Raw genomic sequence first — 14,080 nt, 5'->3', positions numbered from 1 at the left:
CGGTCACCGCTGCTGGCTGCGTAGTGGGCGCTCCCCTCCGTCCGTGCACCGGGACCTTCCCGCACCCCTCCACCCCCAGCTGGTGCGGTGCGAGCCCCGCGTCTGTCTCCTTTAATCGCTGTGGGCAGGCCGGGCTCTGGAGGAGGGGCAGGATGTGGCCCCCCGAAAAGGTGATTCCCCCGCTCTGGGGTCCCGGTGGCACGTGCCGCAGCGTCCCAAAGCCCGCTGCATATTGACTCGTTCGGGGCTGCCTTTTGGTCTGTAGTTAATGTGGCTGGGGGGCCCGACCCTGCTCCCCGAAGTCAGTGCAATTGGGTTCTAGGGGATCCGGCTCAACTCTCTTCTAACGCTGCACGCTCCACATCAGGGCCAAACGGATCGGCGCAGGACTCTGCAGCCCTTACAGCACAGATATTCTCACAATAAACGTTAACAAAACCCAGAAGAGTGATATTTTATTTCTGTTACTCGTGGCCAGTGATCCAGTAATACCATTTTGTACAGCACAGAGAGAGCGGTCCCTAAACAAATAAATCTGATACAGGAGGGCTTTAGTCACAGTGTTACTAGAGGCAAGAGGTAGTGAATACCGATGTATTAAAGATATCAAAAATATGTGGAATCGACTGATACAGGTGCATGTTCCAGGGAACAGTTTTCTCAGGTGCAACTTTTTATTTTGATGCTTCATTTGCACTACTAGGCCCTGGTGTGTGTGCTGCATGCTTCTAAACTATGAGCATAATCTTATACAAGAGCTTCTGCTGCACTAAACTCCAGTTACGTGACTTTTCCAAATACACCCTTGTCTTGGAAGCTCCATCCTGGGTTACAGATAGCTCAGCTGAATGGGAGGCAGCCAGGTCTGTTAAGTACAGCTCTGGTCTTAGGCTGCAATTGCTAGCATTGGCCTAACTCTGCTCCTAATGAAGTCAATTAGTTTCACCATTGACTGCAGTGGGAGCAACCATAGGTCAATGCTAAATGCTTCTGAAAATGCCACCCTTAATCTGATAAACTGTTACAGGTAAACAAACAGGTTGGGAACCATTAGAAAAGATTTGTAGTGAGAAAAGTGAAAGTCTTAGACTAGCATTTTCCAAAGTAGCCTCTAATTTTAGATGCCTCCATTTTTGAGTGTTCAGCTTGTGACCAAGGCCTGATTTTTCAGAAAAGGTGAGGTGTAGTGCTTCAAATTTCCATTGATTTCAGTGGGAGCTAGGTACCTAAATAGCTTTAAGGATCTAGGCTTGACTGTCTTGAAATCCAGTGTAAATCAATATGAGTTTCTGGTGTTCGGCACCTCTGGAAAATCAGGCCCAAGTTTTCTCAAATTGAGCATCTAAATTTGGAGACTCATTTAAAAAAATGTGGCTGCAAAGGCTTATCCAGCAACAGATTTGACTTCATTGTATGAACAGAAAAGGTTCAGGTCTTTTGATTAATGAATTACTTTGAATAGCTTGACAACTTTGACAGAGAGTTGGGGGCTGCGGATAGGCCTCTGAGCCAGGAACTACTGAGTTCCAATTCCAGTTCCTACACTGATGGCTCTGTGAACTTGAGTAGGTTGGTTAGAGTACTCTTTGTTTCCCTGTCATTAAAATGGAGATTATACTCCAATTTCAAAGGGTATTAATTAGGATTAATTTAGTGTTTGTAGAGTACCTTGCAACTCAGGAGTATTATATAAGTGCTAAATATTATGAATACTCCATGTTTTCTAACCTCAGCATGTTTCCTTTACTAGTGTATGTTCTAATGTACACAAACTGAGCCTAATTCATTGTTGGTGTAACCCCATTGGAACTGCACCACAAACTTCAGATTACATTTGTTAAAAACTTCAAATGCTGGATTGTTCTGTTTTTTGTAAGAATGCAGAGGTGCACAGTAACAGCACGAGGCAAGAGCTCTATGAGATTGACAATATACAGTTTGATGTCATAGCTCAAGGCTATGCATAATGATGCTTACAATTTATGTTGCAGTGAGTATATATTCTTGGAGTTAATATTACATGAAGAAAATAAGGATTTTCCTCAGAGAAGACATATAGGTTAACTGCACTGGCCTTTCACATTGGAGACCTAGATTCAAATTTTAGTCACAAGTGAAAATATTTGGCAGATCTCCTAAATTTCATTCATGCACATCACAGAATCACAACATGGTCACATACAATTCATGGTTGGCCATCTCTGCTTGAGAGGTCAGGAAAGGAATCAAAATGTCTGTTACAAGGAGAACAGAGATAGGAGGGAAAAGCTAGTACATATATGCTTGCACTAGGCCTGGCTCTAGCTGGTAGTGTAAGCCAATCGTTTTTGAGAACTAAAGTAATTTACAACTTAAAAATTGAACTGCAAATAAGTGACAAATTTACTGTGTTTTCAGAAAAAAAAAAAACTACACACAGCAATGTATTATGGGCAAACAGGGCCCAGATCCTTGAAAACCATGCTCCATTCCACATGCTTGCAATCAGGAGTTAAAGTAAAAGGGAACACAATTCCCCAGCTGGTGCTAAAAGCAGAAGAGCATCTCTCTTTCTTCCTGGGTTACTGAATGAGGCATCAGCTCCTCTTCAGCTGATGAGGTGAGATGCAGCAAGAGAAGCTGGTGTGGTGACTTCCAGAGCAGTCAGTCTGGTGTCTGCAGCACGTGGATTTACAACAGACTTGGTGCCTGATTGTTGGAGTTTAATTCCTTGAATCTCAGTTGTGTGTGACAAGATCTGTCTAGCTGGCTGGGAAAGAGGGTAGTATGTAATGCACTAGATAACAACAAAGGAAGAGTCTCTTAGCTCCAGTAGTAAAAGCCAGGTTTGTTTGTTTGTTTTTTGAGCTGAAAGATCAAGGGTCTATACCTGGCTCCCATGTGGTGTATGTGATTTTTCCCAATAATTATCTGTTATTTCCAGTTCAGAGATTCATTGTTATATACTGCCTATTCATCCCCCATTCCTGTCTGAACTTTTATCTTTCTCCCAATACCAAGTCTTTGATCTTTCTTTCAAGTAGCCCAGCCAGCTCGAGTCCACTCCATAAGGTAGCCAACAAGTAACAGTCAGCTGTGCACTGCATTACCACCACCATCTGCTATGCCACTGAATAACTGCTATGCCTGGGTCCATGTTCATCATGGGCCTGGATCCTAAAAATCCCTCCGTAAACCATTCCTTAATTCACATGAAAGTCTAGGAGACAACAATAGATCTGGAAACTTGAACATAAAGCCTTCTCTTTTGCTTTGTAACTGTAGTACCATGTATAACATCTAAACCTTTAGCGATTTAGTCCTTATAATTGAATAGCTTTTAGTCTAGATGTCCATCATTGTAAATAATTTGCTCCTCAGGGAGTTTCAAATGTTATGGTTCACAGATCTTCAGGGTTGTCCACTAAAAAGTCCATCAACTATGGGAGTCCGATATGCAGTAGTCTTAGATATCCCAAGCTGGGACACTGACACTGTTGTGAGAACAACCTGTATTGTCCAAGTCCTCCACCATCAGCCCATGGTGAGCAATACGCCCATTCCTCAGTGGAAATAACCCAATTCTCGGGAGGTTACTTTGCCCGGAGTGGGAGGGTTGCACTGAATCACTAGGGTGTGCTTCAACAAAAATGCGGTTTCGTGCTCCAAAAAGGAACCCACTATTGTTCCTCTCTGAATAAGTATCCTTGTGCTTGTTCTCCACGTGGCAGAGCTGGACCTTGAAAGCCTCCTGAAACCCTCTTCGGAAGTTCTCATTGAAATACCCATAGATGATTGGGTTGATGCTGCTGTTGAAGAATGCCAGCCAATGGGCAAATGGAAATATATAAACTGTGATCACATTGAGCTGGTACTCAGTTAGGTTTCCATAATCTGTCAGAAGCATTAAAGTCCACAGGGGCAACCAGGAGAGAGTGAAGAACAATGCCACTATGATCAACATGTTGATAACCTTGACTTTCCTCTTGGAGACCCGCCTCCCCTCATTCTCCTCTGACTGGGAGCCTCCTATGGGTGCAGAGGACTTGAAAAGTTTGAAAGCGATACGTGCGTACATGATCACAATTAAGGTAAGAGGAGCCACATAAATGTGAGAAAAGAGTACAGTTGTGTAGATCTTTCGCATTCCCTTGTCAGGCCATGCCTCCCAGCAGGAGTAGAGTGGGTAGGAATTGTTGTATGCATCCACCATGAAATGATATTCATCCCTGGTGACTGTCAAGGTGACTGCAGAGGGGCACATGATTATCAAGGCCAAGACCCAAATGATAACTATGGTGATTAGGGCTTTCCTCAGAGTTAGTTTCTGTCTGAAGGGGTAAACAATGCAACGAAACCTATGAGAGGAAGAAAAAGAGTATTGCTTTTAAGTTCTGCTGAGGTGCTTACTCTATGTACCAAGGGACATTTATAGAGGCCTCTCCTGACTTTTCATGCAGAAGATCGAGGTTTTGAGTCCTCCCATCCTGACCTCTGTCCCTGTAAAGAGGTACATTCATACTGTAGCAAAAATGATTTCACACCAGTAATTGTACAAAATGCAGTTTACTTGATGAGTCATTTTTCTCATCATCAGACGACAGCCTGCATTGTGGAGCTAAATCACTCCACAATACAGAAGAGTGAGAAGTTTAGCAGAAGGATCTATAGTGATTAGGTCCTACAACACAGGCTGATGTTATAGTGTATGTGAATGTACTGACCTGGCCCACAAATAAACTCCTACTGAGTATTAAAGAGCAGGTCCATATCCACATGTCACTGTGAAGAAATATAAACCCAAGAAAAAACAAAGAAATTGCAGTCAAGTTGCTTTAGTGGAAAAAAACAAACCCAGCAATTCATGGTTCAATCTCTCCCTTTAACATTTTTTACAAGTGCAAACTGCTTATGGAATGTAACGAAAACAAAGATGCTCTAATATGACTTGTAAAAAAAATGAAGTGATTTAAAAAAAAAGTTCGATGTTTTATTCCTTTACATGGTCTAAAACATCATGCAATGAAATGTTTTAAATGGGCATTGATGTTTTAGGAATCAGCACACTGAATATTAAACAAAGCGCTGAAGTTCCCTGTGCCCTCGCCTAGAACCAGCGGTACATTTTCTATTATATGCATGATTTTTTGAAATATTTTAAGCAGCCTGGACCTGATTCTCCCTTACCTTGCCCATTGCACAGTCATTTATGACCATGTAAAGTGAATAATGAACACTGCTAAGTCAGAATTTTCCACTCACTGTGGTCTGGGCAGAAAGATGATATAGCGATTGGTTACTGTAAGGATGTAGTACGGGACGATCTCATGGTGTTCCTATGTCTGCTTTTTCATATAGGTGCCAACTTGAAAGAGGATAACTGGAAGATTCTTCTAATTTTTGATTCTCAGAATCCTAGCTGACAAAGTGTGGTGACACTACAAGGTGACATCAATGTGTATTCCAGCATTACCATGTGACATAATGTGATGATGGCAATTTGGAGGAAAATAGCAAAAAACTCAGTGATGAGCATTTGGATTTTCCCATGTTCTGCAAAGATAGATCTCTCAATCAGGAAATTGGCTGGAAAAAGGAAAGATAATCTAGGTCACTCCTATCTGAATAAGAATGTTGGCAGATGCATTGTCTCCTCTCATCCGGAATAATGAAGAAGGGAATGGCAAGAAAAATAGAAACTGTGATATTTTTCATCCTACCAATACTACATAATCTTGTGAGCATTCATTTGTCTGCTATGCTTGGAGGTATCTATGTTATAACACATTCTTTCTTCAACTGAATGGCCAATGTGATAACATGGTTCCTAAAAATGGTTATAAACGGTTTTTCTGCCCATATGTGAAATAAAGTGTCATAACAGACTCCCTTACCCATGGGAGACAACTGTTTACACAAATTCTTTTTCTAGTGTAGACGAGAACACATTGACTCTGTACACATTGACCAGCAGAGGATATTATACCCTTCAGCAAGGCTACATAAAATCATAGAAGTGTTGGACTGGAAGGGATCTCAAGAGGTCATCTAGTCCAGTCCGCTGCACTGAATGCAGGACATGCCCACTAACGGATTCATTTGCAGAGAGCATTCAGCTGTGGCACAAGGAACCCATCCTCAATATTTCCTACAACTGGTATCAGGGCATTTTAGATATTGCCTTTCCAATGGGTATTGAGACTAAGAGGAAAGGACTTGGTTTACTAACACAATGTAATGTATTGTCCAGAAAAAGTGATGTTACAACATTTTTCAGATTGTATCTCAGACACTGAGGCCTGGACTGGAATACAGTCACAGCTGTGTTGGGGAAACCATTTACCCACACAGTTGTGTCACAAACCTTTTGTAAGGTGGCATGCTTTTTTTGGTGTGGATCAGACCTAACAGTCTTATAGTCACATTAAGGGAGCATAAATGGTCTTTAGAACATGGTTAGCTAAAAGTTCAGGACACAGCTGTGCTCTAATGGGTATCCTAAAATAACTATAACTGCAGTGTAGCTGGGGCCAAAAACTGTAATTACAGGGAAGTACCTAGATGACCTCCACACTTGTATTTTCTAAAGCTGAATGTATCTAACAGACTTCTTGCTGGCTCTGTTTACCAAGCAAGTGTTCATTGTCTCTTCAGCTAAACTAACACTATTGATAGGTCAAGTATTTTATGCATTGCCCACAACCTCTTTCATCCACTCACCCACCTAAAGATCAAAGGCACTGTAACATATTTTGTCTTACTTAATTTTGAACATGTTTAAACAGCTGGTTTGCTTTAATGGGTAACATTCCGTTGGGATGCTATTTGCCCTCCATCTGAGCTCTCAGAGAATAAAACATCTGCCACAGATAGAAGAATGTTTTTTGAGTCACAATGTCAGTTTTCTGTTGCTGAGCCGCAGATTTTGCTGCATTTAAAAAATACAGATGAGAGAATTCATTTTATTTTAGAGGGGAGTATTGTGCCTTTTGTCAGCCGCTCACTGGGAAATGTTAGTCTGAGTAATGAGCTATGTCAGAACTGTTTCTCAAACTCTCTCACACAGAGCTCTGAGTTACTCACTGGGAGTTATTTATACAGTTTCAGAGAAACTAGGAGGACAATCCATATGCTTTCTACCAATACCATTAAGAACTGAATTCCATACATATAGTGGAAGGAAGGCAGTTCACTTTCTATGATAAATTACAACCATTAAGTAGGCATGGACCTCTTCTGTCCTAACATGTTACCACACTTTATTTACACGGCTACCATGATTAAATATGAATTTCTGCAATTTTTTAAAGGAATCCCATGTGTGCCCCATTTCCCCCTATGTGCTGTAGTGTTATCTGGGGGTAGAAAGGGTGGTTTGCTCTCTTCAAAGACTGGGGTATGAATGGTTCCCAGCTGTCTGGGATTTAGGCCTCAAATCAGTGGAGCTTTTGAGAAGACAATGGCAAATCCAATCACTGTGACTTTCATATCTAGCAACCAACAATCATGGATGGCACATCTCTCTGCAGGAAGCCAAGCAGTGTTTGACCTGCTGGAGAACAAAGGACTGGGGATGTGCCAGGAGGGCCGTTAAGGGTTGACTGCTGGAGGAATCAAGGACACGTGATCTGGGATGAAGGGAGGTCAGAAGGACAGGACTTTGGATTCTGTGCTGACCAGGATGGACTCTGCTGTAACTTTCTTTTCTCTATGCTAACCAAGGACTTCCTGTGCTGTGTTCCAGTTGACTAATAAACTGTTCAGTTTTATAATGCTGGCTGAGTGTCACTGCAAATGCTGATGGAGAAGGTGCTCCCTAAGGATTGTACAAGTCTCCCTCAGGGGTCGTTCCCAGTTGGACTTGCTGAATGGAGCTCACAGTGTGAAGCAGGGGTGCTGAAAGACCAGAGGTCTGGCCTAAGGAGGCAGTGAACCTGTGTGGCTCACCTTGGAGGAAGACTGAGGCACCTAAGGGGGCTGGCACACTTAAGGGTCTCCTTCCAGAGACTGTTTCTTCCAAAGCTGGAGCCATAGCACCAATCCTGTGGATCTATGACAGTAACCTTTCTAGCTTCCTGGCTGCCCATTGCACACATCTTGGACTCACATGCCAATATATGGTAGGCCTGAATCTCTTCTTTCCTTTTTGTCTTCCTCTTCAATTTTCTTTCTCTCTCCACCATCACATACATTTTGTATTGTATCTGCAGGATCCCAAGGGAAGGGGGGTGAGGGACTGATGGAACACACACAGTACTCAGCCTGTATGCTCTAGGCCAGTGGTCCCCAACCTTTTTCGTCTAGCAGGCGCCAGACGACGAGCCACGGAGGACTGTGGCGGCAGACGAGCATCCGCTGAAATTCTGCTGACAAGTGGCAACATTAATAGGCATCGCTGCCGAAATGCCGCCGACAAGTAGAGTCATCCAGTGGCGTCGGCAACGCAGCTTGTCGGCGGCATTTTGGCAGATGCTCATCCACCAGCCAGTATGCAGGCGTCTTGGAACCCACGGGCACCACCTTGAGGACTCCTGCTCTAGGGGAGGAAAACAGTTACTGTGAAGATGCAGTATCCTGCCACCAGATGGGGCTCCCCAGAGAAACAGAACTGAAATGACCATAAACCTCACTCTATTTTGTGCAAGCAAATGGCTAGAGCGAGAGTACTGCGGACACGTACCTTTCCACTGCAATGGCCACCAGAGTGAAAACTGAAGATGAGACCGACATCCCCTGCACCAATCCACTCATTTTACACATGGCGTTGTCAAATGGCCAACCTGGAATTACATAGATAGCATCATGGGGACACATTCATACCATAAACCCACTACGCAAAATAATCTGCATTCACCTAGAGTTGTGCAGAGCTGCCAAACCTAAGCCTTGTGAAAAGGCTGATAAACTGCCTGTCATAAAACATGACTTTCAAGGATTTGTGATCTGTCTGATCTAAATTGCACTAAGCTGGCACTTGGCAGTTGAGTAATTTTCTTTTCTAAAAGAAAAAAAATAAGAGTAAATCAAATTTTCTTCCACACAATGTGGGTGATGCCTAATTCACAAGCCTGAGGATACCCCATTTAACCCCCAGTTTCTACCCTGCATTTTGGTCACAGTCTTTCTGACTGAGGTCTGGACAAAACCCTGTAAACAATCAATGCTGCCACTAAATGCAGCCAGAGAACTGTGCAGTTTTCATAGCTATTAGAAACTTTACAGATGTTCAGCAGATATAGTTCAAAGCCTGTAAATGTACCAGTTTTAGCTTGATTTTTGCATGCATTCAGCAATTTCCTCTAGCTGTACCCATGGTTGTGTGATTACAAATCAATTTCTGAAGTGGTACTAGGCTGGTGGTACATCTGGTGGTACTAGGCTGGTGGTACATCTGGTGGTTATCACACTCACATGTCCTTTAGCAATGTAGTGACTTTTTTTAAAAGGTGTGGATCACTGTGGGCCAGCATGGGGTGAGGATGATACTAAGCCATACTCCAGTCCATGACATTCTGAATAATTACATATTCTTTAAAGTGTACTACATTCTTTCAGGACCTAATGAATAGCCAGACATAAATATCATCCCTGGTCATCTCTTTTAGAGTTGTACTGAATATTTCTAACACTAATAACTAGATTTCCATTTTTGTACAACATCTGCACAGGCACTCAGCTAATAGTCTAACTCAATATTTATTACAATGTGGTTCTTCTCTGAAACTTGACTTATTGTAGGACTCTCTTTGTCTCCCTCACTTATTTCCAAGTCAAATGTGCTCAGTGTACAAATAAAAAAATATATTTTTCTAACTGCCAGCCCTGTAAATGGAACATGGGATATAAAAGCCAAGCTGGACTTTTTTGGCTTGTACTTGATAAGCAATAAAGGTTCTGCAATTGGAACTTAGTTAACAGTTCTGGTGATGATTCACATGATTATCCAGTTCCCTGAACCTGTGGTGAATCTGCAGGGTGCTCAGGAGTAAAAAGGAGAAAAATAAAATTTTAGTTACCAAAGTCAGCAACTATGACTGAATAAATGCAGGGAGCAGATTGGCTGAGTAAGAAGGGTGACTTTTTTGCGTAGTCCCTTGCCAGAGTATGTTTGCACTTTAAGTACAAAATAACTATATAAATGCAATGTTAAGGTTGCATATTTTGACACAAAAAAGTAAAGAAATGCAAACATTAAAGGTTTGTTTGTTTTTTACTCTGAGAAGTGGCTGTATAAAAATGACATCTTATAAAGCACTTTGGGTGTTCAGAGTCAGATCCGCTTACCTTAATGACAAAAATAAATGTGTTGCTTTTTCCTTCTGTTAGCATTGCAGATATAACACAGCTAAGGTGGATTGAACCTGATTCTATTCCATCTTGTGTAACCTCAACAGATTTGTTTGCAAGGCAATAGGGTTCTACAGAGGTAAGTAAGAGTATAATCTGAAGACGTTAGAGTTGCATAGGGCCTAATTTGGCCAGCAAGAACCTTAAAGTTATTACACTTGAGATGGAAAGAACCCAGTCTAAATATCAGACCCAGACTGAGTTTTCAGGACTGGCAGATAGAAAAACATCTTTTTACTTGTTAGTTGAGCACATTTGGTAATCACTGAGACAATAAGGATGGAACCCCACAATGGCATTTTTACAGAATCGCTTTTCAAAGTAGAAAAAACGGTTGCCTACCTTTTGTAACTGTTGTCCTTTGAGATGTATTGCTTATGTCCATTCCATTTTAGATGTGCACATTCACATGCACAGTTGTTGGAGATTTTTGCCTTAGCGGTATCCATAGGGCCGGCTGTGGCGCCCCCTGTAGTGGCGCTCCCATGTGGCGGTATATCAGGCACCACCGGCACTGCGCCCTCTCAGTTCCTTCTTGCTGGTAACTCCAACAGAGGGATATGAGGGCAGGAAATGGAATGGACATGAGCAACACATCTCGAAGAACAACAGTTACGAAAGGTAGGTAACCGTTTTTATTTTTTTGAGTGATTGCTTATGTCAATTCCATTCTAGGTGGGCTCAGAGTTCACAGCTTAGCGGCTTGCAGTACTGCCCTACCAAAGCCAGCATTGTCCCAGGCCTTCTGGGTCAGCGCATAGTGGGACATAAAGTTATGGACAGATGACTCTACAGATGTCCTGAATAGGTACCTGGGCCAGAAAAGCTGCCGAGGAGGCATGTGCCCTGGTAGAGTTGGTGGTGATGATCACCAGAGGTGGCACTTTCGCTTGGTCATAGCAGAAGTGAATGCAGGCCATGATCCAAGAAGAATTTTTTTGAGTGGATACAGGGTAACCTTTCATCCTGTTGGGCACAATGACGAATAATTGTGTCGACTTACGGAACACCCTGGTTCTGTCAATGTAGAAGGCCAGAGCCCTCCAGACGTCCAAGGCATGTAGCCTACACTCCTCCTCTGATTTATGCAGCTTTGGAAAGAAGACCAGTGTGACGGTGCTGCCCGTGGGAGCCAGCTGAGGTCACTCAATCAGGGTGAACTGCAAACCAAACGGGGCAGACAAACCCCAAACACTGGTGGTTATTCCAATACTTAGATTTACCAACCAGCACAAAACAGTTTCTCTAGTACCTTACTGGTTACTCAGAAGTCCAAACCACGCAGTTCCCTTAAAGTGCCCAGCCTCAGGCCTCCGTCCAGACACACCTGTCAGATATGATGATGATTCCTGAGAATCTTACTTCATCATATAAAAGAAAAGGTTCTTCCAATCCCAAAGGATCAGCCACATACCCAGGTTCAATTATAACTTAGATTTTACCCAAAATACACGCTATAGCCAATTCTTATTAACTAAGCTAAAATTTATTAAAAAAGAAAAGAGAGAGAGTGTTGGTTAAAAGATCAATATATAGACAGACTTGAATTCAATTCTTGAGGTTCAGATACACAGTAGAGATGAGCTTGTAGTTGCCAAAAGTCCTTTTAGAAATAGTCCAGAGGTTACAGTCCAATTTCCATATCCAGGGTGGCTCCAGTCAATGACTGGGGATCTCAATCCTTGTGACTTAAGGTTTCCCCCTCTTGAAACCCAAAGCAGATCTGAGATGAAGTAGGATCGTGTCCCAGGCGTCTTAAACATTTCCATCAGCCTTTCGGCCTGAGAAAACAATAGGCTTAACTCCTTCTCCCAAATCTCCTGGCAATTAGCACAGAGTAATTTATCCATTAAACAGTTCAGATACAGGTTACCACAACCTTCAAAGAGACACATAGACAATAACACTATTTCACTCAAGTATTATTATAAATGTTAATATTCCTTTTTTGATCTTTGAATTACAACTATAGCAATAGACAAGACTTGTTTGCTTACATTACACGACCTGAGCAAACATCTCCCCTTCTACCTCTAACAATGCAGACTTGCATTTTAAAGCTCTATTCATTTACATATCTTCCTAACCAGTCCTCAAGGTTCACCCATGGGTCAGGTCAGTCTATGAGTTAATTAACTCTTTCTGGCCCTGTCACCTTTCAATGAGCTATTATATTATACTCATAACGTCACAACCGGTAAGTAAATTAATGAAAGTAAATGAATGAAACTGAGAGATGACTTTGGGAAGAAATGCTGGGCATGGTCTGAGCTGGACCTTGTCCTTGAGGAAGACCATGTATGGCGCCTCGAAGATGAGTGCCTGAATCTCGGATACTCAGCAGGCTGACGTCACTGCAACTAGGAACGTGACTTCCACGAAATGGGGAGGAGGGAGCAAGAAGCCAGAGAATCAAAGTGGGGATCCGTGAGTTGTGTCAGCACCAGAGTCAAATCCCATGGTGGGACAGGATCCCTGACTTGTGGGTAGAGGCTGTCTAGGCCCTTAAGGAATCTGGCCATGATGTCCTGAGCAAAAACCAACCTGCCCTCGAATGGCAGGTGGAAGGCCAAGATGGCCAGTAGATGGACCTTGATGGATGAAAGGGACAAGCCCTGGAGCTTGAGATTCAGGAGTTAGTCCAGAATAAGTTGCAGAGAAGCCCATTTGGGACAGACACCTTTGTCCATGATCCAGCAGGTGAACCGTTTCCACTTTGCCAAGTAAGTCACTCTGGTGGAGGGCTTCTGTCACGGAGCGTGGGGGAGTCAGGGCCCTGCACCCCCGGGCTCCCTGCGATTCACCAGGACTCTCAGCCAGCCAGGAAAGCAGAAGGTTTATTTAGACGACAGGAACACAGTCCAACACAGGTCTTGCAGGCACAGATAACAGGATCCCCCCTGTTAGGTCCATCTTGGGGCCCCAGGAGCCGCATAGCCCCCATTGGGGATCAGAGCCCTCTCTGTGCTTCCCTTCTTTCCCCAGCCAGCTCCAGTCTGCCCAACCCCCTCCGGCCCCTCCTCTCTGCCCAGCTTCTTTCCCGGGCCAGGAGGTCACCTGACCCCTTTGTCTCCAACACCTGCAGTCGCACCTTTGCAGGGGAGGTGCCCAGGCCATCAGTTGCTAGGAGACAGAGTGTCAGGCATTCGGTTGCACTGGCCTTTTGTTTTGCTAGATACTTAAGAACTGCACCCAGCATTCCCAGCCCCCAGTACAAACAGTCCCACTTCGTCACACCTTCCTACTTCCCAACAGGATGTGCTGAACCTCAGTCAATATCTAGCATCCAGCAGTCCGAGGTGACATGGGACCAGGCTGACTGAAAGGGCGGAAGTGGTTGAGGAAAGGGAGGGTTGGATCCAGTAAATTGGCTGGGGCGCCATCCTCGAGCGCACCCTCAGAGTGACTGCTTCTGGCCTCCCCAATTTCTGGGAGGGTCAGATTGAGCAGCCAGACAGGAAGAGGACGGGTAGCGTCTCTTAGTCCCTTTGTCCTTGTCCTTCCTCCTGTAAGGGCCAGACCTGGGATCCCCCCAGGCCTTAGACTGTTTCGGAGGAAGCAAAGGGCAGAATGGCTTCCTGGACTGCTACAGGGTGTGCAGACCCAGGGAACAGAGGATAGTTCGTGAGTTCTTGAGCTCATGAAGCCTAGAGTCAGTTAGCTCAGAAAAGAGCCCCAAACCCTCAAATGGCAGGTCCTGTATCGTGGTCTGCATCTCCTGAGATAGCCCAGAAGCCTGCAACCAGGAGCTGTG

The 14,080-nt window shown here is 43.8% G+C and overlaps 1 protein-coding gene across 2 annotated transcripts in view; it reads right to left on the bottom strand.

The window, feature by feature from the left end:
* Nucleotides 1-579: 579 nt before the first annotated feature.
* Nucleotides 580-14,080, bottom strand: part of NPFFR1 (neuropeptide FF receptor 1) — a 37,668-nt gene continuing 24,167 nt past the window's right edge. For both annotated transcript variants that reach the window (XM_045022697.1, XM_045022695.1), the window contains exons 3-4: nt 8,660-8,759; nt 580-4,337 (exon numbers count right to left, since the gene is read on the bottom strand). In XM_045022697.1, the coding sequence (XP_044878632.1) occupies nt 3,446-4,337; nt 8,660-8,759 (992 nt within the window). In that variant the 3' untranslated portion in view covers nt 580-3,445. The remainder of the gene's footprint in view (nt 4,338-8,659; nt 8,760-14,080) is intronic.

This window comes from Mauremys mutica, chromosome 7, assembly GCF_020497125.1.
Source record: "Mauremys mutica isolate MM-2020 ecotype Southern chromosome 7, ASM2049712v1, whole genome shotgun sequence".
Taxonomy (NCBI): Eukaryota; Metazoa; Chordata; order Testudines; family Geoemydidae; genus Mauremys; species Mauremys mutica.
Note: the sequence above shows the minus strand (reverse complement) of the source record. Positions and strands in the feature narration are given on the sequence as shown.